The 24,142-nt window shown below is 39.9% G+C and overlaps 2 protein-coding genes and 1 non-coding gene across 10 annotated transcripts in view; 2 read left to right on the plus strand and 1 right to left on the minus strand.

Moving 5' to 3' along the window:
- The window catches only part of ATG2B (autophagy related 2B), a 76,454-nt gene extending 73,528 nt beyond the window's left edge, over positions 1–2,926 (minus strand). For 6 of the 7 annotated variants that reach the window (XM_027120486.1, XM_027120485.1, XM_027120493.1 and 3 more), the window contains exon 1: positions 2,286–2,926. In XM_027120486.1, coding sequence (XP_026976287.1) covers positions 2,286–2,447 — 162 coding nt within the window. In that variant the 5' untranslated portion in view covers positions 2,448–2,926. The remainder of the gene's footprint in view (positions 1–2,285) is intronic. The other variant, XM_027120487.1, reaches the window with a different exon arrangement.
- An 86-nt stretch (positions 2,927–3,012) lies between these two features.
- On the plus strand, positions 3,013–22,991 carry GSKIP (GSK3B interacting protein). Of its 2 annotated transcripts, none has more exons than XM_027120495.1 (3): positions 3,013–3,094; positions 18,604–18,872; positions 21,209–22,991. In XM_027120495.1, the coding sequence occupies exons 1-3, from the start codon at positions 3,067–3,069 to the stop codon at positions 21,368–21,370; spliced, it is 459 nt and encodes a 152-aa protein (XP_026976296.1). In that variant the 5' UTR covers positions 3,013–3,066; the 3' UTR covers positions 21,371–22,991. The 2 variants fall into 2 exon arrangements, with proteins under 2 accessions (XP_026976296.1, XP_026976297.1); XM_027120496.1 differs by lacking the exon at positions 3,013–3,094 and adding an exon at positions 3,281–3,441.
- LOC113627845 (small nucleolar RNA SNORA27) lies at positions 3,953–4,079 on the plus strand. The gene has a single exon (XR_003435761.1). It is a non-coding gene; the product is annotated as a small nucleolar RNA SNORA27 (small nucleolar RNA).
- Positions 22,992–24,142: the final 1,151 nt, after the last annotated feature.

Raw genomic sequence — 24,142 nt, forward strand, 5'->3', positions numbered from 1 at the left:
CTTTTCCAATGATCCTGAAGTCAAACTGTAAAACTGAAATATTACCACCTCTGATTTCCCATGAAGATTAAATAAAACCTCGTAAATAACAGTGCCTAGTACAGTGCCTGAAATAAACAAATGCTCAGTTACATTAACTGCTCTTTCCTTGGCTTGAAGCCATGTGATTAATAAAGAAATAACAGGCTTAGGAGTGAGACTTGAATTCTCACTATACCACTTGCTAGCTGTGTGACTTGAGGCAAATTATTTAACTCCATCTGTAAAATAGATATAATACCCACCTTATAGGGTTAACGTGAAAAGTCATTAAAGAATAATGCAGGGGCTTCCCTGGTGGCACAGTGGTTAAGAATCCGCCTGCCAATGCAGGGGACACGGGTTCGAGCCCTGGTCCGGGAAGATCCCACATGCCGCGGAGCAACTAAGCCCGTGCACCACAACTACTGAACCTGTGCTCTAGAGCCGGCAAGTCACAACTACTGAGTCTGCGTGCCCATGCTCTGCAACAAGAGAAACCACCGCAATGAAAAGCTCACGCACCACAACGAAGAGTAGCCCCTGCTTGCCACAACTAGAGAAAGCCCGCGCTCAGCAACAAAGACCCAACGCAGCCAAAAATAAATAAATAAATTTAAAAAAAAAGAATAATGCATACGCACAACATTGTAAATCAACTACACTTCAATAAATAAATAATTAAAAAAGAATAATGCAGCCAAGTCCTTCAACCCAAAAAAGACTGTTAATAAATATCCAACCCTCCTCCTTAAAGACGGTCTATTCATAACTGTACCCAAAGGATAGACTTATGGGTCAATGAATATTAAAATACCCATCAGAATCCTTATCTTTTGGTAAGAATTACAGCAATGCAGTACCCTGACACAGTGCCTGGCATGGAGTGGATACTCCATTAATGTTTACTGAACTCGGGTGAATTACTATGTCCAACGTCACTTGGCTAACTGTGGCAGCATGGGCTAGCCTGGGTTGGAACTAGGTCCTTCTGCTACTCAAGCCAAGGCTTTTCCCACTATCCTGTGTACTCTCCCTAGTGTAGGTCATCCACTTGCTGATAAAATTACATGCTTATTTACACCAGTACAAATTAATTTAAGGGTCATAGTAAGGTGTCAGCATAATTTGAGTTTTTCAGGTTTCTATGGCTAAAGAAGTCACTACTCTGTTAAAATACTTTTACATAAAAGAAAAACAAACAAAAAAAAACCCACAAGCTTTTTACACTGCTTAAATCAAGAAAAAAAATGTTTCCTTTTGTTTCCCCCAGCTACCACAGGAGAGTTACCTATATTGATGATTTCCTAAATGTAAACCGTGTTGGAATGTTTTCAGAATAGTAATACTTTAGAATGGTACAACCAACACAAACTGTAAGCCACAAACTCTAGTGGAACAAATAAGAGTTGGGGGAAGTGGGAGAGCCACTCCATTCTTGCCAAACTCAAGGCTGAATACACATGAAGTAAAATACTATGCACTGAAAACATACAGACGCAGGTTCAACTGTACATGAAGCACCTGTTAAGACGAGTCAACTCACAACCTCTGGATGACAAGCGGAAAACAGGTTTTTAAATGTCTGAACGCTGCAGCTTCAGCGCTTTTGCAACACCCGCTGTTATGATCTGTCACGTGAAGCAAACAGGCACAACCAAGCATCACTATTAGAGCCACACTACCGTTCACCGACTGGCCTTCTACACACAGTATCAAGCAAAAGCAGGCAAACCGGCAGAGGAGGCCTTCGCCTAACTTTCTTCCAGATGCCAAACGCTGTACGGAGGCCGCGGTGTGCAAGTAACCAACCCCAAGTAAATAAATGAATACCTAGGCATTCTGACATCCCCAAAGGTCCTCCTCATCCTTAATCTTTCCAGAGTGTCATCCCATGAAATACGACTTGTTTGCACAGAACCCCGAGACCCGTCCTTCCCCAAAGGGGCAGCACTGATCACCTCCTTCCATGGACCCCTTTCAGCCAGATTCACAGACACCCACCCCCGCCCAAACCACTGACTCCGCTGATTCCCACAGGGTAGACTCCATTACCTATGTTAAGTTTCTGAACACGTGATTTGGGAGAGCAAACTTGCTAGAAACAGATTACACGACACTTGAACACATTTCTCGGAGTACTGCCCCACCTGGAGCCAAACAATCCCCAGGGAGGGACTGAACGTCACCAATCTTGGGTGACACTCGTTCGAATCGCGCTAAAGAGAAAACTGAGTCCCTCCCGGCTGGCCGCCGGCAGCTCTTACCCATTTGTCCAAGGGAACTTGGGCGAGGGACCCGGTGCCCTGGTACAGGTCCAGACTGAGCTGCTCCAGGCTCAGCTTCTCCTGCAGAAAGTGGCCCAGGTACCTCTGCAGGAGGTACCGACAGGCCCTCTTCTTGATGGACTCCGAAAACGGCCAAGGCATGACGAGGGCTCGCAGCTGGGCCGGCGGGGGCTGCGGACGGCTCCGGCCTGGGGGGTCCAGGCTCCGGCTCCAGGCCGCTGCTGTGGCTGCAGCGGCGTCTCAGGTCCCGGCCGGCGAGCCCAGGCCGCGGCGAAGCCTAAGCCCGGGGAGGCCCCTCCATGCCCGCTCGGGGCCGGGAATCCCTCAGGGAGACCCCATCACCTGTGCCGCGCCGCTCGCGCTAGGCCTGGCGAGGACAAGGCGCGGAGGAGTCTCCGTCACCCCAAGTCCGGGGGCTTCCGAGGGGGTCCTAGTCGGCCCAGAGAGAGGATGCAAGAGATCACGCGAGGAGACGGAAAGGCCTGAGGCCGGAGCTGAGGCGGACACCTCCACCGCCGCTGCGCGACGAATTTGTTGTCATCCACGGGGCGCGCTCCCGACTGCGGGACGCTACCGGCGCGTCCGCGAGACCCGGACTCCAGCGCGCGGCCGGGCAAGGCGGAAGTGACGCCACACAGGAGGCCGAAGGAGGCGGGGAAAAGGACCCGGAAGGGGGCAGTTCCGGCTCCGAGGGGGCGGGGCGAGGGCGGGGAGGAGATGGGGTGGCGCCGCGGGTCGCTTCCAGAGGCCTGGGGAGGGAATGAGAGGAGAACGCGGGGCGTGCGCAGGTGAGCAGTCGCGGGGCCGGCGGCACGAGGCCGGCCGGGGGTCGAGGGGGGTTCGAGGGCGAGCTGGGGGTCCTCTGAGCCGGACGTGGCTCTGCAGGCCGGGCCGTGAGGGGCGACGGCAGAAGCGGCCCGGTTCCCGGGCTGAGAGGGGGTGGGGTTGGGGGCGGATCCGGCCTGGGCCGTCCCAGGCAGCTTAGACCCCGACCCCGGAAACGGGCGCTCGGACGCCGCCGGCTCTACGGGGAGGGCTGCAGTCCCTCTCGAGCATCCCTCTCCCCCCCCACGCCCATCCCCCGTATTGGCCGGTGCCCATAGTCAGCAAGTTATTCGTCGCCCGCCTCATTCAGGTATTGTTTTCCGGAGCTTCAGCTTCGCTGTCTGTCCAGAGGCTTGCAGTTTCCAAACTGCTTTATTTATCCTGCGTGTGCTGCGCCAGCGACCAAGACGCTTGAGCTTTCTAGGCAGAACTGCTCTCTCTGATCGATACCAGAACCTTCCGACCCCGCGGAAACCTGGGCAAAGTACTTGTGCGGTTCTGGGAATCTGCGCAGCCGTGTTTCTGCCTTTTAGGAGGCAACTCCTGCAGAGGCGGAGCCGGCCCTTAACTTGGTCCACCCCCGAGAAGGCCTGCGTGCCGCTGTTTCGTGGCCCGGAAGCCAAGTGTCCTGGGTTAGAATCCCGCCCCTGGCGCTCATTAGCCGAGCCCCCTCGAAGCGGCCGCTGACCTCTCGGAGTCTTCGCCAACTGTGAGCACATTAGTAATATCTTATCTCCAAATATTGTTAGGAAACTTAAACGATATACGTCGGGAACCAGCGGAGTCCCGATACATCCAGTTTAATCAAGAATAGTGAATTAAACCCGACTTTCGCTTTACCAGTTGGACTCCTGTCTTTCTTGGTTATGCCGGGGAAGCAAAGGAAATACCCTTTTAAAACTCAAGCAGACTGGGTGTTTGTCTTGTAACCTGTCAGACGAAACAAACTGTAATAAGCTTACTGGAAAGTCTTGTGGAGTTTGTCACTAAGCAGTTCTAGTATTCGGAGTGTAGAAAGTTTAATTAAAGTTGTAAATTTTATTAGCCGTCCGGTTTTGCTTAAATTATTTGGTATTTCTACCAAATAATTGAGTCTGTCACCTCATTAGAAGAGAGCTTAAAAGTGGGGATGTTTGCCTCAAGGCCCCGTTCAGTAAGATTTAGTAAATGATTTTAAATTTGCCAACACTGTTGATTTATCCTATCTGTGGGTAAAAAGGTTCATGGTGAGTTAATAAATGAAACTGTCGAAAGAAAAAAAAATCGTGAATTAAGACGACCGGGTTAAGAAGATTTTGTTTGTATGCTGATAACTTTCACCAGTGCCTTAGAAATACTAACACAGCCCACAAGTGTTGGCAAATGGAGAAAGCTCTGGTTCCCCTTTCCACCTTTTCATTTTGGAACCAGGGTGCTTTCCACTGTACGTAGGTGCTGGGATTGTTGCTACCCCTCATTCTTTGTAGACTTGTCCCAAGCATTCTTGGTAACTTCAGTTCCCTTGCTCTTCATGCATGTTTAAATGTTTGTTAAGGGTCCTTTGAATGAAAGTCTCCACAGTTGGTGATGTGAAAAAGGTAAAGAGGCATTCAAGGAGCTTATGTTCTATAGTGAAGGGGTCACTCCTTTATTCAGTAAATATTTACTGATTGCCTGCTATGTGCCAGGGATTGTTCTAGGTACTGGGGATACAGCAGTGACCAGATTAAGTCCCTGCCCTCATGGAGTGCTTACATTTTATTGAAGGGAGGGGAAACAAACAGTAATCAAACATGTCATATGCCATGTGGTGATAAGTGCTGTAGAAAAAAATAAAGTAATATAAAGGGAATGGAGAGCAGAGAGATTTGCCACTTTTTTTTTTTTTTTTTTTTTTTTTTTTTTTTTTGTTCGCGGGCCACTCACTGTTGCGGCCTCTCCCGTTGCGGAGCACAGGCTCCGGACGCGCAGGCTCAGCGGCCATGGCTCACGGGCCCAGTCGCTCCGCGGCATGTGGGATCCTCCCGGACCGGGGCACAAACCCATGTCCCCTGCATCAGCAGGCGGACTCTCAACCACTGCGCCACCAGGGAAGCCCTTGCCACTTTTATATAGGGGATAAAGGAAGGCCTCTCTTGTTTAATAGGTGACATTTTATCAGAGACTTAGGGAAAGCTGGGGAGCAAGGCAAGTGAATACCTGCAAGAGTTTTCTAGGCAGGGGGAACAGCAGAACGCAAGGCCCATGGCAAGAGCGTGCTTAGCAAGTACAAGGAACCTCAGGAGGGAGTGAAGGAAAGAGGAGAAGCTGGGGGTTTGGGGGGGGGGGGGTCATATAAGGGCCTTGTAGGCCACTATAAGGACTTTGCCTTTTTATTCAGTCGGTGAATGGGTTTGAGGAAAGTAGTGCCATAATCTGGCCAAAATGTTTACAGGATCAATGCTAACTGCTATGTTGGGAATAGACTTGTGGAGGGGAGAGGACCAAAGGAGAAAAAGCAAGACCAGTTAGAAAGATATTGCAGTAATACAGGCAGAGATGACAGTGGCTTGGACTAGAGTGATAGAAGTGAAGATGGGAAAAAGCAGTTGGATTCTGGATATATTTGAAAGATAATAAGTCATGTTTATGAATAATTATAATGCTTACCATAAAAGGAGTGTAAACAAAGTGGTATGAAACTGGGATCCAATCTGGCAGGGAGTTAGACTAGACCTTGGGAGGTTTGAACCAGACTTTTGATGAATGAGTACAGTTGACTTCTTTTCAGGTTGAAATGTTAAGTAAGTGATTGCTTTTGGAATACAGAATTACATTCAGACTGTCCGTAGAATGTGTGAAATTTCAAATATCAGAAAAGGGAAATAAAAATTAGAAGATTTTGTAAAAACAAACATGCTCCCTTCACAGTCTTAAGTGTGTTGCCGGGTACGTTTTATGCTTTGTAGGAGAAATTCAGCATAAATTGTTAAGGTTTGGGATCTGTCATTATTATACCTCTAGCTCAAATAGAGTACAGACTCATCCTAACAGTGTTTTGTGTTTTATCAAAGACAAAGTACTATCACAAAATGTTAACAGCTAACATTAATTAAGGGAGGACGATGAAGGTAATTACCAACCAAACATTGTCAACTTCCAAAAAATTCTAGAAAAGATTTGAAATGACAGGTTAGAGGCTATACACCAGAGGCTGAATGGGTCATGTCAAAAAATCATCCATGAAAGAAATCCACGTTAACATGTGAAAGAAAAAAAAAGCTGAGATGTTTTTGTCCTTCTAAGACTTGTGCCTGAGGTAACAGGAATAAGATAATAGTGTTCCTGCGTCTCATGCTTCTCAGAGCCGTGGAAGGCCGCAGCTGCAGCCACTCCACATACTGTAAAGGGCACGGAACTTGGAGTCAAAGGGCTTAGGTCAGAGTTTACTCTTTCTTCTTTAAAGATATTTAAATACTCTATTTTTAACAATTAACAGATAATATTTCTTGAGCTTATTGCGTGTCCAGCACCATGCTAAGCGTTTTCCATATATTCACTCATTTAGTTCTCTTGGGATCCCTTTAAGGTAGATGCTCTTGTTGGCTTCATTTTAGGGCGGCGGAACATGTGACTAGAGGGATTAAGATATCTTGCCTCAAGTCGCAGAGTAAGTGGCAGAACTGAGACTCTAGCCCCGATCAGTCTGTTCAAAAGAGCCCTTTAACCATCACACCATATGGCGACTTCTTATTCATGTTGAGAGGATTTTCCAGACTGTGATGTATGATATAAATAAAAGTACAGTTGACCCTTGAACAACGCTGGGGTTAAGGACGCCAACCCCCCCAAAACTGAAAATCCACGTGTAACTTGTAGTCAGCCCTGTATATACGCAGTTCCACATCCGCCAATTCAATCAACATGGATAGTGTAATACTGTAGTATTTACTATTGAAAAAAATCTATGCGTAAGTGGACCTGTGCAGTTCAAACCTATGTTGTTCAAGGGTCAGCTGTAATCATCATTAAGATATTATATTCTAACCCTCAGCTGACTGTTGTAATGGCAACTGAAAAATCTAACTTTCTTTCAAAATGTAAATTTGACCTCTGTATACTGCTCTTGAAGTCATTCTGGCTCTGTTCTTTTGCCATGCTGTAGACATGCAGACAGTCGTGTATGTCTTTCTATGCCTGTTCTTTTGTCATCAAGGACAAATCTAGTCTTCTGCTAGCTCTTTAATGCTGTAAATTTGTGATGAAACAAAACAAAGTCTACTAAATTAAGAAGTAGAGAATAAAGAATTCAGTGAACAATATCTTGATAACTAGTTTCATGAATTCTCCCCAGACCACTAACACAGTCCAAAAATTATACCAACAGATGAAGTAAGAGCGGTTCCTAAATAATTTATGGATGATGTTATAAGGAATCATTTGGAAACTTTTTGCAAGGTGATGCAATCTACCAGAATAACTAAAAGCAACCATAAGGTATTCCAATTTTTGAAGGTGCTGGCAACAGAATATTGCTCAGAGTCTGGTAGAGAGCCAATTTAGAGTTTAAATGGAAAACAAAGAGGTTTTCTATTTCATATCTCTTTAGATATTGATTTATGTTGGTTAGAATGTACCTTATATTAAATATAATACCAAATCCTCTATATAACCTAGTGGGTTATATAGAAACAAAAAACTAATTCCTGGAGTTATTTTGGTTTTAGTTCTTAAGCATTCAATTTTTTAGTCTTGGAATCTCATTTACTATTTCTGGTTTCAAAGGAAAGGTTGTTTACAGGGTTGTAGTGTTCTTGCCTATTTTTTACAGTTTAAAAGACTTCTCCAGGAGTACCGCTCTAGTTGCCAGATGGGATTCTGCCCGATTCATGAACTGCCTAATAAAGCCAATTAAATCTTTAAAAAAAAAGACTTCTCAAATGAACATTATATATTTCTTCACCTCTTTAATCAGCTGAAGCACAATACAATTCTGGTGGCTTGATTTGTTATTACTAGGTTGTGTATGTGTGTCTTTGTTGAAAGTGGGGTGCAGAGTAATTTTATAAACCAGTGTACAAATGGAAAGATAAGCCCTTTTTATTTGAATTACAAATAATGTATGTCTGTAATGCTGCAAATGATTCTGATTTAAAATTTTTAATTTCAAAATAAGCATCTCAGAGCTATTGAAAACATTAAATGTTATGTGTTACAGAAAATAAAGTTTAAACTAGCTTTAGCTTTGCCTGAATTCTAAATGTTGCGAATCAACTTTATTCATCTTTACTTTCAAAACAGTAGTTTGAAATTCAGATAAATTCAAAGCTCTCATTTCATTTGAAACTGAAGCTGCCAGTTACTTTAACTGTCTTAGGACTTCCCTGGTGGTGCAGTGGTTAAGAATCTGCCTGCCAGTGCAGGGGACACGGGTTCGATCCCTAGTCTGGGAAGATTCCACATACTGAGGAGCGACAAAGCCCTTGTGACACAACTACTGATCCTGCACTGTAGAGCCCACAAGCCACAACTGCTGAGCCTACGTGCCACAACTATTGAAGCCCATGCACCCTAGAGCCCACGTGCTGCAACTACTGAGCCCATGCACCGCAACTACTGAAGCCCGTGCGCCTAGAGCCCATTCTCCACAACAAGAGAAGCCACTGCAACAAGAAGCCCGTGCACCACAACAAAGAGTAGCCCCCGCTCGCCACAACTAGAGAAAGCCCGCACACAGCAGCGAAGACCCAACGCAGCCAAAAAACAAAACACTAAGTAGTCTGGCTTCTCTAAGAAGAAAGATGTGTCTGCTTCCTACACCTCATACTTTCTAATACATCACATTTTTTAAAGTTTTTTGTCTTATTACAAACATAATACATTTTTCTGCCATAGAAAATTAGAATATAAAAAATTAAGAAATAGAGAATGAAGGACTTAGTAATCAATATCTTGATAACCAGTTTCATGAATCCTCCAAAAACACTAACACAGCCCCCAAATTATACCAACAGAAGTAAGAGCTATCAATAATTACCTTAACTTTTAATAAAGAGCATTATTATAACCGAAGTGGGAAGAGCTATAAAGACTTAGAGAAGGTCCAACCCAGTACTAACATTCCACTCTTCCACCAGCTGCAACCTCTGCCTATTAACTTTATACCCCCAGACCCAGTGCCTGGAATTTTCAGCTTTTTTAGTTAATTCCTTGAGTTAAAGCAGTCCTTCTCTTACTTATTTTTCACTCATATATTTCAGTCAGAGGCAAAGGAAACCCTAGGGGTGGGGAAACATAACCTAAAGAGGACATGGCTTGAGGCTGCCATTTGCTTTAAAGTTGTACATAATTTTGCATCATACTTCATAATATTGTTACTCTAGCAGTGATGTGTATTTTCCAGGAGTGTCTATCATGTTTATCCTGTAGCTTTGTATGCCCCATGTCACAGAGCTGAGTACTACAGCTTGAGAAGCAGAAAATTAGTAATTTTTCTTTGGTTTATTCGCTCAGAAAGTATTCAGTGAAGACCTGCTTTATGCCAGACACTGTGCTGGTGATATGGACACCACAGACCTTCATTTGCACTGAGGTATGATAAGTACAGAAGTATCAAAACAAATTCTAAGGAAGGAGGATATAGTGATTAACTCTACCTTGAGATCAGATACAGAATCCTGAAACAGATGTGTCCAAACTGAATTTGGAAGGATTAAAAGTCTGAAAGTAGTGTCAAAATTTAATTTTTTAAGTAGAAAAGTGAGTCTTATACAAACATATAGTAAGCATGTGTCAAAAATGTTTTTAACTCATTAATGAAAGAACCAACAAGATGGTGAAGTTGATTCAAAATAATATAGGAGAGACCAAAATCAATGAAAGAAAAACTGATGAAATAAGATTCCAAAATTAGCTGAAAACTGGTTAATAAGCTTTCCACTCCTGGCTAAGATAGAGTAACAGGGACTAGATTTAACCTTCCACCTGAAACAACAAAAAAAGTGGGCAACAATACATGAAACAATGGTTTTAAGACTTTGGACATTAGGCAGTGAAGGACAGTGATCCCTGACAGACAAGATGCAAACTGTTGCCCCAGATTATTGCCTGGAGAGAATTTCTAGGCATGGCCTTGGGAGGAGAAACCCAGGTAGAACTGGCAGTCTACCTGAATTGAGGATAAAAAGCTAGGATTCCAGGAAGGCCAAGGCAGCTAGGACAGAGTACTAGAAGGAGGGGAGCTTCTTAGAGCCGTGGATAAATACAGAGGATCCCCCTCCCGTCTGCAGCTGAATACTGATCAACACATAGTTGTGAGGAAACTCCCCAGGGCTGGGGAAGAGACTACCCAAAAGAATTAGAGGAATTTTCAGAGCTCAGACAGGACCAGTGATAGTTCCAGTTCCTCTCACCCAGAATGAAAAATCTCATAATTCATAGGCCATCTGGTAGAGTGCTCAGAAAGGTTTTGCCTCTGTAGTTGGGAAAAAAATTAACCAGAGACTAAATGAGTTTTGATACTGCCTTAAAAAGCCTAAAAGCAAGACCTGAAAGTATCAAGCTTTTCCCAGTTAACTACATCCCAGGGCAATACTCAGTAATATTTATAGGAATATAAAAATATCAAGCACCATGCAAGGTAAAATCCACACAGTCTGGCATCCAATCATAAAATATCAGGCATACAAAGAAGCAGTATGCAACCCATAACGATTAGAAAAATCTGTCAATTGAAACTAACCCAGAAATAACAGTGACATTAAAACATTTATTATAATTATTCCATATGTTTAAAAGAATTAGAGAAAAGATTGAGCAAATGAAGTAGATACATAAAAATATGTTTTTTAAAGAAGAATCCAAGTATAAGAGATTAGATACAGCAAAGAAAAGATTAGAAAAGAACTTTAAATAGCAATAGAAACTATTCAAAGTGAAACACAGGAAAAGAGTGAAAAAATGAGCATAGGGGTAGGACAACTTCACTTGGACTAATATTCATGAAATTGGACTCTCCAGAGAGAGGAGAGACAAATAAATGTTAGAAGAAATAATGGCCAAAGTTTTTCCAAATATGCTAAGATCTATGAACCCACAGATGGAAGAGGCTCAATGAACCCCAAGCAAAAGAAACATGAAGAAAAACTACACCAAGAGGAACAAAGATAACAGTGACATCACATTTCTCACGGGAAACTGCGAATAAGATGGCGGTAGAGAAACATCTTTGATTTTTTGCTTGAAGGAAACATTTTTTTCTTGAAAGAAAAAAAGTCAGCCTAGGATTCTATACCCAGCAAAAATATCTTTTAAAAATGAAAGTGAGGCTTTCCTGGTGGCACAGTGGTTAAGAATCTGCCTGCCAATGCAGGGGACACGGGTTTGAGCCCTGGTCCAGGAAGATCCCACGTGCCGTGGAGCAGCTAAGCCCATGTGCCACAACTGCTGAGCCTGCGCTCTAGAGCCCATGAGCCACAACTTCTGAGCCTGCGTGCTACAACTACTGAAGCCCATGCACCTAGAGCCTGTGCTCTGCAACAAGAGAAGCCACTGCAATGGGAAGCCTGTGTACTGCAATGAAGAGTAGCCCCTGCTTGCCGCCACTAGGGAAAGCCTGTGCACAGCAACAAAGACCCAGTGCAGCCAAAAATAAATAAATAAAATAAGTTTATAAAAAAAAAAAATGAAAGTGATAGGAAGACTTGTTCAGACATAGAAAAGCTGAAAGAATTCATCAACAGCAGACCTACACTACAGGAAATGTTTAAGGAAATCATCAGGCAGAAGAAAAATTATACAGATTATAGATGTAGATCAACACAAAGAAATGAGGCGCATCAGAAATAGTAACCATATGGTTAAATATAAAATGCATTTTTCTTACTACCTAAGTCTCTTTGAAAAGTAACTGGCTATTTAAAGCAAAAATAATGGAAATTCCCTGGTGGCCTAGTGGTTACAATTCCAGGCTTTCACTGCTGTAGCCTGGGTTCAATCCCTGGTCAGGGAACTGAGATCCCACAAGCCATGACGTGTAGCCAAAAAACAAACAAAAAAACACTGTTAAAAACAATAATAATGAAACAAAAATAACATGAAGTTTCTAACATATGTAGAAGTAAAATGTATGACAAAAATAGCACAAAGACTGTATAATATACTCTTGTAAAGTTCTTATATTATTCATGAAGTGGTATAAGAACACTTGAAGGTGTGATAAATTAAAGATGTATATTATAAACTCTAAAGCAACCACCAAAAACGTTCAACAAAGAGTCAATAAACCACCAAAGGATGTAAAAAAAGAATCCTAAAAAGTGGTCCGTCCAAAAGTAGCCAGAAAAATAAGGAAAAGGGAATAAAGTACAGATGGGACAAATAGAAAACAAACAGCAAGATAGTAACCACATCAATCATAGTAATCATATCAATAATCATAGTAATCATATTAAACGTAAATGGTCTAAACACTCCAATTAAAAGGTAGAGATTATCGGATTGGATGAAAAAGCAGGACCAAACTATATACTGCCTACAAGGAACCTACTTTAAATATAAAGACATTGCTCTTCCCATTCTCAAGAGCTTAAAACAGCCTGTTGTACCAAAATCAAATTCTGTTGTCTAGGTATTAGCACCTTGTCACATTGGGCCATTCCTATCTGTTATTCTCTTAGCATTTTCCTTGTAGTAGACTACCTAGTCCAGTTTCCTTACAATTCCTGCCACACCCTGGGCCTTGTTTATGCATTGTTCCCTCTGAAGAATCCTTCACAACTCTCAAGTCTTCTCTGCTTATCCATAACTTTTCATCTGTGCTCATTCAAGCCCAATTTTGACTGACCTGTTCCATGAGTCAAGCCCCATAGTAACTTAACAATTATGTCATAAATCATGGAATGTCAGAGCTCTCAAGAACAGTAAAGAATTTCCCATTCATTCCCCCTTATTCTGTAAATGAGAAAACCAATGAGGTTACATGGCCAGCCCAAGTTTATACAAGTTGAGTGGTAAGATTGTAGTAGGACCAAGACATTTTGTTTTCTCTAATTATACATTTTTTGTGTTATGATTCATGTGCGTGGCATTAATATTTGTGTACGTATTTCATGTGCCTGTCTTATTTCTCAAATTAGGCTGTAAACTACCAGTAAACATACTTAATTAGTATTCTAATGCTTAGGAAAGTGCTAGATAAGTAAACTTAGAGTCTAAATTGAAAAGATAAAAAAATGAAGTAATTCATTGATTTTTACCAATGAAACACTGACGGTTAATTTCCCTCCATAGGTTAGCTAAGATTCAAAATAGATTTTCTAACATACCTATTGCCAAATCTTGGTACTCATATAAAATAAGCTGAATTTAGTACCTTTATATCTTGATTGTTTTCAACAGTAATATAAACTCAGTTCATTATATTATCCACAAGTATTCACAAAGGTCTAGTCCTGTGCTATGTGATACAGTAGCCACTAGCTTTTTAAATTTAAATGAATGAAAATTAAATAAAATTTGAAGTTCAGTTCTTCAGTCGCTCTAGCGAAACTTCAAGTGCTTAATAGCTACGTGTGCCTAGTAGCCACTGTATTGGACAGCATAGATAAAGAACATTTCCATCATTGCACAGAGTTCTACTGGTCTAGAATTTCTCATACAATGATAAGTTGTTTAGCCTACAGAAGAATCCAGGGATTTTTACAGGAATCACATTGATGAGTCAACCATTCTGGTAACCTGACAACATCTCTAATGTTTCATTAGTAATTTTAGCAGTTGTCCCTTCACCACCATGGACGTATATGTCCCCATCCTCAATGGTGCAGGCTTCTACAGTTGGGTACACAAGATAATCCATTGAGAAGTAAGAAGAAAATAAGCTTATATTTCATAGTTTACCTTCTCTTTAAATTCATATTTATGTGTTTTGATACGCTAATTGTGATATGTAAATAAATATACATATGATGAGGTATCTGCTCAAAATATTTTTGGTTATTGGGATGAATAATCAAAGTATAGAAACCACTTCTCTAGTGCCCCATTGGTAAGGCTACCCAGTTGCTCCCTGCTTTGCTTCTGTAGCTCCTTTCATCACACACTGAATTCATGTTTTTTGGCTCTGTGTTCATACTCCTCAAAAGAGGATCTGATTGGATGAACCAGTCACCATCCAGAATCGGGTAGTTGGACAGAGCTCTTGATTCAAGACAATTCATAAACCCCTTGCCAGCCTCGAAATGGTGACTTTAATTATAACACCCAAATCCAGTTCATTTCGCTGTATCACGGTGCTGGAGTTACAGAATACAAATCATGAAAGCTGTAACTAAGAAACCTTTCCAAAGAAGGCAGTGAGCTTGACAAGTACGCTGGACCTCCTTTTAAAAGTAAACTATGACTGTTCCAAAAAGGAAAGTCAGAAAATGAAGTCTCTTTGACTACCTTTATACTCCTTTCCCTGCTGATAGGATATGGATACTGGTAGGCAGAATAATGACCCCCCCCCCAAAGATGTCCATGTCCTAATCCCCAGAAACTGTGAATGTATTATCAGTACCTTATATGGCAAAAGGAACTTTGCAGGTTTGTTCAAGTTAAGGGCCTTGGATGGGGAAATTATCCTAGAATGTTCAAGTGGGTCCAATATAATCAATCACAAAGGTCCTTATAAAAGAGTGCGGGTGCCAGGAGTCAGAAAAAGGAGATAATGTGACCACAGAACCAGAGATTGGAGTGATGTGTTTGAAGGTGGAGGGAGAAGGGACCATGAGCCAAGGAATGCGGGAGGCTTCCAGAAGCTAGAGAGGCAAGGAAACAGATTCTCCCCTGAAGGCTCCAAAAGGAATGCAGCCTTGCTAACGCCTTGGTTTTAGATTTCTCACGTCCAGAATTGTAAGAAAATTAATTCATGTTATTTTAAGCCACTAAGTTTGTGGTAATTTGTTACAGCAGCAATAGGAAACTAAAACACATGTTGATACTCAGTCTACAAAGCTTTTATTAAGCACTTTCTACATGACAGACACAAAAATATCATCATGGTTCCGTTTTTTTTAAACCTCTTGTGTAAAGCTGTTGAAGAGCGAGATTAATGAGTGCTTTTTATTTTAGGTAACTCCTAATTCAGTATGCTTTCAGTTGCCAGTAAAATAATGAATTTATTGGCTGCAATAACTGAAAAGTGCAAAGGTTGGGCAGCTGTCAGGGCTCGGGCTTCATTTCTCTGTGAATCTCTTGGCTCTGTTTTCCCATTGTCAGCATCATCCTTGAGTTTCCCTCATCTTTCCCTTGAGTTTCCCTACCAGGGACAGCCGGGGCTGTGTGCTGTAAACTATTCTGCATTAAAGTGTGTGCTGTAAACTATTCTGCATTAAAGAAAAGGGACTTCCCTGGTGGTCCAGTGGTAAAGAATCCGCCTTCCAGTGCTGGGGACATGGGTTTGATCCTTGGTCAGGGAACTGAGATCTCACATGCCATGGGGCAACTAAGCCCGCATGCCACAACTACTGAGCTTGCGTGCCTCAATGAGAGAGCCTGTGTGCCGTAAACTACAGAGTGCACGCACTCTGGACCCCGTATACCACAACTACAGAGCCCATGTGCCCTGGAGCCTGTGCGTCACAACTAGAGAAAACCCGCATGCCACAACTAGAGAGAAGCCCGTGCTGCAACAAAAGATCCCGCATGCCTCAATGAAGACCACGGGTGCTGCAACTAAAACCTGACGCAGCAAAACATAAATAAATGAATAAATAAATTTTAAAAATAAAATGACTAGGAAGAATTCAGTGTATTGATAAGTTCAGGACAGTCTTCAGTTGGGATTGGGGTCAATCTCATGCAAATTGCTTGGTTACTTTACTCAATAGGGGAAGGGGGGACTTCCCCGGCAGTCCAGTGGTTAAGACTCTTCCTTCCAATGCAGGAGGCGTGGGTTCAGTCCCTGGTTGGGGAACTAAGATCCCACATGCCGCGGGGTGCAGCCAAAAACTTAAAAAAAAAAATAGGGGAAGGGGAGGTATTATGATTCCTCTTGGAAAATCTGGCTGCTGTTAGGAAGGGGAAGGGGTATTGATAAATAATCAAGAGCTTGTCATACCAACAAAAGGTAATTGTAATAATACCTTAAAGTACTGGTAGCTTAAGATGTTAACCTGTGTAATGCTTCAGTACTAAAATCTGTCAATTCTTATGTATCATCAGAGGTTCTGGATGTGTCTGCTATTTAATGCATCATTCAAAAGCATTTCAGAGAAAAATCTCCTGAAAGTTCACAGTCTCAGGAAAGGGGTCTTTCTCTTTTTTTGCCCCTTGGTGCTAACTACTACCCACAGTTTGATGACCTGCTTTACTGACCTGTGAGGTCTTATATTCTAGTATTGGATTCTTTGGCTTATCATATCACTATGGTCCTAGTTGCAATGAATTAGGCTCTTTCTTTAAAAGCTTTCTCATATAAACATCTTTTTCATGTAACAGTTACTATTTCTGTCATCTGTAGTTAAGGTACTTGATTACTTGAGCAAAATAAAGATGTTTGCCATTCAGGATGTTAAGAGATTTATGGTAGACAGTCACATTTCAAAATCTTCAGAACTGACTTTGTAAAAAAATAAAATGGTCTCATTTCTTATACATAAAACCAAGTGTAATATTAAGGAATATAATGATTATTTCTAGAGAAGGTAGACATTTTTAGAAAATCAAATATTTTCACTTTCATATATACTAAGTCAATATTAGATTTCAGTTACCTGACAAATTCCTCCAGCAATAATTGATAAATTTATAATTAACTTGTATTGTTAGTAGTGAGTGACTAATCCTATGAAGTGCTGTGGGAGACAAGATAAAGGACCCTTAAAACGTATCATTAGTTGAAATAGGATTGGAGGATTATATTATTTGTACCAGTTTTCTATGTAGTTTTTTGAAAGAGCTTTACATAGTTTATCATAAGTTGCCTTTAGCAAATAGTTTTGACTTTTATAATGTGCAAATGACTTGCAGCTATAGGAACTCTAGCACCTTAAGATTTTTGCTAATAATTCAGATCATTGGCTGTACAGTAGAATCACCCAGAAACTCTGAAAAAAATACCCAGAAAAATCTCCCAGAGGTTTTGATTCAGTTTCTCAGGTGGGGTTTTTGGCCACAATTGAGGACCACTAATTTAAAGGATTTTGAACATCACACAGATAGGGCACAAGTTGGTAACTTTAGAAAAAGGGATGGAATTTGTAAGGTAATAGACAAACAGTACAAATAAATGTTCATAACAAGTTGAACAGTCGTCCTGCATTTAGGACAGTGAGTGCTTAATCCATATCAGAGAAATGAAATCTTAATTTACTTTTAAAGCCTACAGGTAAAAAGAAAGTATATCTTATTTTGAAAAGCTGTTTTTACATTCCAAAGCAATCTCACATTTATTAACTTTTCTCATCCATACATTTAGAATTTTTAACAAAACTGCTCCCCCAGTCACAGAAGAGAAGCAAGAACTACATAGCAGACTGGCGGTAATATTGGGTCAAGTTAGCACAAGAAATAATATTTTTCAGTGTATAATATGTGAGCCAGTTCAAGTAAATAGTAAAAAGAGTTATTCAGTAAGTGGTGTTGGGACAATAGGCTATCCACTTGGAAAATAAAGCTACACAGAATAAATTCCAGACGGATCAAAGAGTTAAATATAGAGAATGAGAATTCAAAAGATAATTTAGAGCATTTTAAAATGTAATCGTGGAATGGGGAAGATTGCTTCTTAGGCAAAACCCCAAATTGAGAAGTCATAAAAGGAACTATTGAGGGTGTACCTTAGTAGGTAAAGACTTAAACTTTGATTTCAGACTACTTAGTTCATTTTTATTTGTTTTTTTTAATAGCTGTATGATCTTAGAACTAAAAATATCCTATAAATACCCAAAGGTTGTTTAATCAAGGATATACATATTCAAACAATGAGACATCATTCTTTGCCTCTCAAGCTGGCAAATGTTAAAAAGGGTTGGAAAGGGTGTGGTGAAAAAGAGCACAGTCCTTCATATTCTGTTGGTGAAGTATCAGTCAGTACAGCCTTTTTTGAAGGGTGACTCAGCAGTATCTATTAAAAGTTAAAATGAGTATATACTTTGACTCAGCAATTCCAGTTCTAAATATCTATCCTAGAAAAATAATAATACATTTAAAAAGAAGTAGGTACTAGGAGTTTTACATTGGCATTGTTTGAAATAGCTAAAAACTGATATTCTGAATTCGTACCAATATGGGGATTAACCTTTTGAGGAGAAGTGGAGAACAAGAGTTTTTTGTTTTTGGGGGGTTTTTTAATCTATAGGTATCTGTAATTTTGCTGTGAAAAACTACTGAAAATGGTTTTAGGCAATATTTTCCCTAAAAGTTGTTAACTCATTAATGTTTTCCAATAAGTAGCAGTTGTAAGGCATAACTGCTTTTAATCAAACATTAGTATGTGGAGTGTCTTTCTATAAGCCAGTTTTATATCCAGATTTTTGCAGAATGGAAACAGACTGTAATCCCATGGAGCTGAGCAGTGTGTCAGGATTTGAAGAAGATGCAGAGCTTAATGGCTTTGAAGGAACAGATATGAAAGACATGAGACTGGAAGCTGAAGCAGTTGTAAATGATGTTCTCTTTGCTGTTAACACCATGTTTGTCTCAAAAACCCTGCGCTGTGCAGACGATGTGGCCTATATCAATGTGGAAACAAGAGAAAGGAATAGATACTGCCTGGAGCTCACTGAAGCCGGGCTCAGGGTAAGTCATTTTCTCTTTAGGAAAAAAAAAAAAAATTACATCTTTACCACTTAATCAAAAAGGGCAGGGAGTCAGGGAGTGGGAAAGAGTGTTAGATGAGAACTTGACACTCAGTAGCTTCTAAGTTTTTTTAAGGAAAGCTTTTTTCCCTAGGAATTTTTATTAATACTAAAGTCTTTCAGCCAACATGGGAAAATTGGATTTTTTGAAAAAGAAGAAACAGATTTGATTTGCAGAGTTATTTTGTTGTAACCATCACCCCCCAGATTAACTTATTTCTTATCTCTAGCTAAATATGTTTACCAGAATAATGCATTCTCTGCATTGGATGAGTTTTGCAGCCACTGTGTTGAATATTTTCCCACCTCTTATAAATGTCTCTTCTATTGAAACAACATACTTGAGGGAATTCCCTGGAGGTCCAGTGGTTAGAACTCCTTACTTTCACTGCCAAGGGCCCAGGTTCAACCCCTGGTCAGGGAATTAAGATCCCGCAGGCCGTGCGGCACAGCCAAAATAAATAAATAACCTTCTGTCTTGGTCAAAAATCTCTGACTTTTCTGTTTCTATAGATAGTTCTCCCAAAGATACGCAGTATCATAAAGTAGAGCACAGGGTTTAAGCAAGTAAAAATGTCATGTGGTACATTAAACAAGCACATGAACATCTCTTTATTTCACTAGATTCAATTTACCTAAGATGTATGTGATCGTGTGTTCTGTGTATCCCTTGATAGAGGATCACTTACATTGAAGCCGATTGCAAGGCCAGCATCGTCACTACCCTTAGTTCCCCAACAGATGAGGCTTGGCTTTGGGAGTAGTCCCGGAATTAACTAATCTTTGTGCTCCCCTTCCTAAATTTGTACCAAAAACTTGCAATCTTTAGAAGTGGATGTTAAATAGAAATAGGCAAATCGAAAGTAGAGATAAATGACCCCAGGTAAATTAATTCTGTCTGACACTGTTTAATTCTGGTGAGGTAGGAAACGTTCTAATGAGAGTCAGAAGTCTTACATGTGAATTTGAGTGACCTTGGGTGAGTCAGTCAACCTGAGTCCCTACTTCTTTATCTGTAAGTTGGAGATTAAAAAAAAAAAAACTGAAAAGGATTTGGGGGATGGTTATGTGAATAAAGTTTGCAGAAAGAGCTGGATCTGTTATAAAACCTGACATGTAAGTACTCAAGTATTTATTTTTTCAGTCTGATTCAGTTAACATTTACTGAGTAACTATCCTGTGTCAGGAATTAGAAATCAAACCATGCGAATAAGACATGATCCCTGTCCCCAGGTAGACCACAGTCTAGTGGGGATAAGAGAGGGGCAAACAAAATTGTAATATGTTGTAGAAAGTGCTGGGACAGAGCATGGTCCCGAAGTGGTGCAATAACAACTCTGCTTCTGTTTCTAGCATAAACTTGCATCTCCTATGGCTTGAATAGATGTCATAAAATGTGGGGTTCATATGGGGAATTCACAAGCTTTAATGAAGTCAGCAAAACCTAAGTTGATTTTGCCCTACACTGTGCTGGTGAACCATGATATAGGTCTTATAATCCTGTTGAAGAAAAAAGCTTTAGCTGTGTTTAAGGGGAAAAAACACACAGAGAAGCACACAGAATAACATTCCCTTTTATCTCACAGAGTTGAGCAGATAAGTAATGTATTAGTAATGAAAGTGGCATTTCAGATAACTAATTATAAGGCAGAATTAAAACTTCAAATAAATTTTAGAATTCTTTATACAAAGTCCAAATCACATAAATTATAACAATATGGACTAATAACACTGTAGTAATAATAAGTATAATTATTTATTATAGTACCTTTATAAAAAGACCCTCAATGTATGTGGAATTAAATAGAAGCATGGGGACTTCCCTGGCGGTCCAGTGGTTAAGACTCCATGCTTCCAATGCAGGGGGCACGGGTTCGTTCCCTGGTCAGGGAACTAAGATCCCACATGCCGTGTGGTGCAGCCAAAAAAAACCCAAAATAAATAGAAGTATGTTTTAGACCATGAAAATGAAATACTATTTTTGTATAGCTTTTTAAATTCTTTCTGTATTTTACATTCCTTTAGGATCAAAAGTAGATAAAACAGACCTTTTAAATTTTGAGAAAAAAATTATAACGAGAGCATTTTGCTGGTGGTGTTCCTGTATGTTACGAATTGCTTAAATATTACAGGTTGTATTAAAAATATGTGTCTTCTAACTATTGATGGAGAAACGCATAATGTCAGAGAATGACCCATGTAAAAACTTGGGGGTTTTTTGCTTTCTGTACCAAGATGAAATCTGATTATTTATTCACTACTGCATTTCTCTTGTAGGTGGTAGGTTATGCTTTTGACCAGGTGGATGATCATTTACAGACTCCCTACCATGAAACAGTCTACTCCTTGTTGGATACACTTAGCCCTGCCTACCGGGAAGCATTTGGAAATGCACTCCTTCAAAGACTGGAAGCTTTGAAAAGGGATGGACAGTCATGACTAAGTTTTTTCCTGTTAGAGGCTGCTGCTGGTACACAATGTTGACCTAAAGCTTGAAATTCTTCCAGGTGGTCATAGTAGAAAATGCATCTTTGATTTTGTGTCTTTATGATTTTTTGCTTCACATTTAGGCTTTTGATTGAGAACTTTATTGACTAATGAATTGTCTTTCTTAGTTTGTGATTCATTAAGGAAATCCTGAGGCCATTGCTGTGACACCATCATTAAGACATTCAGATTTCTTCATATAGTATCTCTGGCATTCTGAAAACCTAATCAGTATTTCATTCTCTTATTGCAGGACTTTGATGCTGCCAGCACTCTCTCTTACATAGGAAATTCTAGATTTGCACAGTAATATAGGAAATAAACTAACTTCAAACTTTGATTCAGCTTGCTAAATCAGGGGTTTGCTACCAGCTTGGACTGACTTTGTAGTAATTATTTTGCTACTAGCCTTATTGGAAACAAATTATCAACTAGTTTCTCCTGCACAAATTTTGAAATTCACTGCTTCATGTAATCTATTTATATTATTAATATGGACTGATAAAGATGAATTAATTCTATATTACGTAGCTAGTATTACGTGAAGAACAGGTACTGAAATAGTACTGTATTCCTGTTTGCAACAGCCAGCCAAGTAAGAGGACAAACCGTTAGCAAATGAATGCAACAATTACTTGTTTCCAAGATATTTAAGCACATAAGCAAATATAGGAACAGGCTCCATTCTTTTCCTAACAAAAAGCATCTTCAGTGTGTGTGATTTAAAAGAAAAAAGACTCTGATTTCCTAGAAAACAATATTTTGGCCTGTGTTGATTCTTATTATGAATGTTTGTTTACATAATGTACAGTATATATTCAGAAAGTATTTTTGCTTCAGCGTTTCCTTTCTATGATGTAGCGCTTTGGTATTCCCACAGCACCCCTCCTTCCCCAACAGATGTACAGTGTTCTGTCTGAATGCGAAATCTGCAATGTCATATGAGTGCATCGTATGGGTTTGAAACCAAAGGATGAATGAAGCATTCAGAGACTTAATATTTGAAAAATGGAGACTCTGTATTTTATATTTTATTACAGGTACTAATATTTATAAAAATAAACTATACCATGCTGCTACATGTTTTCAAGTACATGTTGAATAATAAGGATTGGGGAGTTGTTTTTTTAATACTAGTCTAAAGCAGCAACTATAGAAATGTTGAACTAAAATTCCACATCTGGACACACCTTCATAATTTGTCATTTGAAGACTTTTTAAAATCATTATTATATAATAGGTACTTCTAGGCTCTGAAGATCATATAGACCAGAGCAAGTTAAAGTTTGGTTTGGGTCACTCTTCATTGTCAGAGTTTATTGGAATGCTTAAATTATGTTTGATAAATGAACATTCATCCTCAGCTTTATTTTCAGATGCTGAAGTGTTTGGGTAATGAAGTCTAACTTCAGGTTGAACTTTCTCATGCTTAATCTCAGGCTGAATGTAAAGGATATTTGTAAAGTCTGAATAAAATTCTGTTTACTAATTTTGAGTTAAGTATGAAGAAAAGTGATTGTATGTTTAAAAATTGAAAGCGTTCATTTTGTGATAAATGTTTGATTCCGAGAGATTCCGTTTCCATTTTTGAATTCTGTATTGTTCCATTTCGATGTGAAGTGATTTGCTCTTTTTATTACTATGAAAGAGCAACAGAGAGAGAAGACATTAATAGAACTACACATATCAAAACCTCCACTAGACATTAAAACCTTCATTTTACCTAGATTTGTAAAAGAATTTAACCAGATAAATTAACCCTTGATTTCACTTCCAAAAGAAAAAGAAAGAACCTCCAAATAAGTAGCTCTTATAAGTCAGTAAGAAAAAAATGAGAATAAGGGGCAAATAATATGATCAACTCAGAAAAATATACAAATGTCCAGTAATCACTTGAAGGATGTTCGACCAGACCAGTAATTCAAGAAAGGAAAATAGGCTTAGCTATGTTAAGCCATTTTACCTAATAATTTAATAGTTTCTCTTATTTAAATATAATGATATCAATAAAGATTTAGTGAGAGGCATAGTTACACTCTATTGGAAGATATATTGGTGAAACCTTTCTGGAAAATAGTGGTAATAAAGCCTTTACAAAGCTTATAACTTCTGTGCTGGTAATAGCCTAGAAATCTAGCATAGTGACATGATTCAGCAGAAGATATACAACAAGGATGTCATTTTCGCTAATGAAACATTGAAAAGGCTCTAAAAAGTGGTTAAGTTATGCCAGATCCTCCTGATGGAAAACTATGCAGCCATTAAAATTGGAGAAAATTATACTACAGGAAAAAAGGGATTTAAAACTACATCTTGAAAAATAATCTTATATGTAACAGAAGGAAAAATGAAATAATATAGTAGCTATCACTAGGTGGTAAGATAAGTAATTTTCTTTTTCATATTTTCTACATTAGCTTTTATATACTAATTAGAGAAGGGAAATGCAATAGATAACGGTGTTCAAACCAGCTGAAGAACATCCCTTTCTAGCAAAAGCACCAATCTGCTGAGCTGTGCCTGCTCCCAGGATCCTTGAAGCGGCAGTATGACTATGAAGAGAATGCACACCTCATTTCCCACAATGACACGCTCCCCACCTTTTCTCCAGGTCCAGAATCAATCATTACACATCCCACACAGCTAATCAGCAGCTGCTGGGGTACTGAGCATTCATTCCCTTCCCCCATCACAACACTGCACTATTCTCTCGCCAGTGTTCAA

This window comes from Aethalodelphis obliquidens, unplaced genomic scaffold (genome assembly GCF_003676395.1).
Source record: "Aethalodelphis obliquidens isolate GAN/ISIS:26980383/991018 unplaced genomic scaffold, ASM367639v1 scaffold21, whole genome shotgun sequence".
Lineage (NCBI taxonomy): Eukaryota > Metazoa > Chordata > Mammalia > Artiodactyla > Delphinidae > Aethalodelphis > Aethalodelphis obliquidens.